The sequence below is a fragment of the Myotis davidii genome, unplaced genomic scaffold (assembly GCF_000327345.1).
Source record: "Myotis davidii unplaced genomic scaffold, ASM32734v1 scaffold736, whole genome shotgun sequence".
Lineage (NCBI taxonomy): Eukaryota > Metazoa > Chordata > Mammalia > Chiroptera > Vespertilionidae > Myotis > Myotis davidii.
The window spans coordinates 226195-229645 of NW_006287431.1; the positions used below are offsets into that span (position 1 = coordinate 226195).

Consider the following 3451-nt stretch of genomic DNA (forward strand, 5'->3'; position numbering starts at 1 on the left):
GATGATATCACCCACGGTCACTGCCTCCTCCAAACCAGGCATGCATTAAGCACGCTACCTGCGTGAACTGCCTCCCCCCGGCCCCTGTGAGGGCCTGTGATTCCCTTTTACATAAGCTCCCCGCCCCCCCCCCATCCCACACCCCCCCCCGCCCAGGCCCGGCGTGAGCAAGCCCCTGCACGCTGCTCAGTGGCTCTCCGCCCGGGCCCGCTGTTTCTCCGCTGTGGGACCTTGGGGGACTCAATTCTCTTTTCTCAGCCTCAGTTTACACACCAGCCTCGGTGTCGTTGTAAATCAGTATTAATGATGTTCACAATTACTTGGAGTTCTATGACTACGGCCACTTGAGATGAGAGAAACTTAGCAAGGGCAGGTCACACAGCGAGCCGGCGGCCTCTCCACGCCCCCAGAGTCCTGAGCTACTACTCTCTACATTGGGCAAACATGGTTCCCACTCCCACTCTGCAGATGGGAAGCCTGCCGCTCCCCAAAGAGATAATGAAAACTAACCCAAGGCAGCACGAGGAGTCCTTAGAATCACACCTGCAGGATTCCACCCTCCTGCCGGCTTCCGGCCCAGCCCGGCACTGAGGCCAAGCTCTGCTTTCCTGCAAGTCAGGCTGCGCCTTCTGGGCGGGCCCCTCCCCTCGCCGTCACTAAGCTCCCACCTGTCGTCAGGGCTTCCACCCTAGCCCCAGGCACGGCCGTGGCCAGCCCCTCACCAACGCAGGCCATGCGGGTCATGTCCAGGCGGTAGCCATCGAAGCAGTCGCAGGTGAAGCCCTCGGGGACCCGCACGCAGCGGCCGTGGGCACAGCCGTCCAGGATCCCACACTCCTCCGCCTCCAGCCCCTCGTAGGGCCCAGCCAGGGCGCCTGCGGAGGACAGTGCGAGGACTCCCTCATTCAGGGTCTGTGCCTTCTCTCCCTCCTCGCCCCTGGCTGCTCTCTGTCCCTTCCTGAGCCATCCATCCTTCTCCAGGGGGCGCTGTGGGGCCAGGAAGTGTATCTGGCTGTGTTCACTCGCTTTCCCTCTGTCCTCACCTCTTTCTTGGTGGGTTTACAGGTGTATGTTTTCTCCGACTGCATCTGTCTTTCCATATCTCTCTGTGCCTGTCTCTCCCCCTGGCTTCTTCGTTTCTGCATCTCTCTCCTTCCCTCCTCCCTGACTCCATATCTGCACAGTTCAGTCCTCTGCATCCCATGGGCCTGCAGTGCTCACCAGTGTAGCCCACGCCTTCACGCGGCTCCTCGGGCTCTGGGAAGGAGCCACGGGTGTCTCGGGACCGATAGCGCCAGCGGGTGCCGGGTCCAGGTGGAGCAGGAGGCTCAGATTCACCATAGGGACCACCATCATCCTCAAAGTCTGGTATGTCGAAGGGTGGCATCCCATAGGGGGCCTCCCGGCGGGCGAAGGGCCCAGGTGGCGGTGGGTAGGGGTCATAGGGTAGCACAGGTGGTGGGTACAGCTCAGGCCCATATGGAAGGCCCTGGTAAGGTGGACCGAGGTCTGGACCATACTCGTAGGGGAGTCCAAAGCCACCTGGCCGTGGGGGGCCATATGCAGGGGGGCGCAGCACATTGCACAGGGCCTCAAAGTCATCTGTAAATAGGAGACAAGCCTAACCGTCATTCCTTGCTTGCCTTGCACCCACCATGCATGCCCCCCCCGCCCCGCCCCTGTGGGAAGAACCCAGAGGAGAGGGAGGAGTGCCTTGGGCTGAGGCGTGGAAGCGGCTTCAGAGGAGGGGACCTGGCTTGCAGGGTGAGGTCAGGGGTTCTGGAGCCAGGCCTGAGGGTCCAAGGCCTGAGTCTAGGATTCCAAGGTGCTGGGGTCAGGAGTACTAAGGACTGCAGCTAGAAATTATGGTCCAATGTTCTGGAATTTGGGGGATCCATGGGAACTCAGACTAGGGGTCTACAGATATGGGATGCTGGTGTTTTAGGGACCAGGACTGGGAATTCCCAGAAACTGCTAGTGGGGAATCTGGGGGGCCAGGATGCTTGGGAGAGGATCTGAGCCACAGACCTGGAGGTCCGAGGATCAAGGGTGGGGGCTTTGGGCCTGGGGCGGGGCTGGGCTCCCAAGGGCTGAGCATTGGGGGAATCAAGGGTTTTAAGAGCCAAGAATTGGGGCCTCTGGGGCTGTGTGTTGGGGTCTCAGTGCTTGGATATGTGTAGCCAAGGCACTGGAACTTGGAGGCCTGTGGGTTATGACCAGAGAGCCTGTGGGCCAGGATGGAGGGATTTGAGCACCTGGTACTGGAGGTCTAAGGCCTGGATGTGGGGGAGAGGAGTCTCATGGGCTGTTCTGGGGACCAGGAGTGAGGGTCAGAGAGAACAGACCTCAGGGCCCTATGCTGATAAGACTGGGAGGTCTCTGGGATGTGACTTGGGGACTACGGCACCAAGATTTAGGGGTCCGAGGGGCGGAGTTTGGGGAGATCTGGTAGGCTAACACTAAGAGCTCTAAGGATCTGGATTTGAAGCCTGAGGGGCAGGACTTCTGAGATGGCAGTACCTGAGTTCTGGGCAGGGCAGAGTGCACAGTCCATGCCCCAGGCCTCCCCGTAGAGGCAGCAGCACTCCGTGTACGTGGCCTGGCGGTCCAGCCGAGGGCGGCTGCACACGAGGTCAGCCCCCACTTCCTGCCAGCACACTCCCAGGTTGTCATCTGAGGGCAGAGGCAGCATGCATCAGGGTGGGACTGACACTCGGCCTCCTCTCCTGCTGGGGCAGCCGGCCACCTCTGCCTATCACCAAATCCTTATCGGCTGTGGTCTGACTCCCAGAAGCCCTCTGAGGTCGTTCCAAGGTTCTGAATTGAGAACAGGGTGTGGTCTGGCACGAGGCTGTCATATAGGCAGTGAGAGCAGAGGGGTTCCCATGACTGGGAGCTAGAAGCTGAGAGGACTCTATCCAAGTCTGGCCTCTGGAGGGCTGTGTGACCTTGAGGAAGGTGATTTCCCTCTCTGAGCGTTGTTTGAATGGTGTTTGAGGATGTTGTAGGACCAGAGTTTGGGTCCGTGGGCAAAAACAGAGAAAGAAAGAACCCAAAGAGATAGAGACAAACACATCCAAACAGTCAGAGATTCTAAGAAAAATGGGCCAGCGAAGAGGCAGAGAGAGAGGGAGACCCAGAAACAGACCTAGAAACAACGGTAGTCCCAGAAAGTGTCCGTCAGAGCTGCACAGGGAAATAACAGGGAACGCGCCTCTAGCACTCAGACCAGGCCCTGCTCTGTCCTTAAAAATAAAATTCTTCACAACTGTCTCAGCAGGCAGGGCCACTGCCATTCACGCCAGGGGCAAGAAGGATGCGGGGACCAGGGGGCAGGGCAGCTGGGCGGGCGGGGCAGGCTCCAGGTCGGTTACCGAGGCTCTGGCTCTCGTTGGAGACGCAGCGGCGCCGCGAACCGTCCAGCACCAGCGGGGGCTCGCACGTGCAGTGA

At 59.8% G+C, this 3451-nt stretch overlaps 1 protein-coding gene across 1 annotated transcript in view; it reads right to left on the bottom strand.

The window, feature by feature from the left end:
• Positions 1-220: 220 nt before the first annotated feature.
• LTBP4 (latent transforming growth factor beta binding protein 4) overlaps positions 221-3451 on the bottom strand; it is a 27884-nt gene continuing 24653 nt past the window's right edge. Inside the window, exons 27-30 of the mRNA XM_015560939.1 lie at positions 3375-3451; positions 2521-2673; positions 1222-1602; positions 221-875 (exon numbers count right to left, since the gene is read on the bottom strand). The exon at positions 3375-3451 is cut by the window's right edge and continues 175 nt beyond it. Coding sequence (XP_015416425.1) covers positions 616-875; positions 1222-1602; positions 2521-2673; positions 3375-3451 — 871 coding nt within the window. The 3' untranslated portion in view covers positions 221-615. The remainder of the gene's footprint in view (positions 876-1221; positions 1603-2520; positions 2674-3374) is intronic.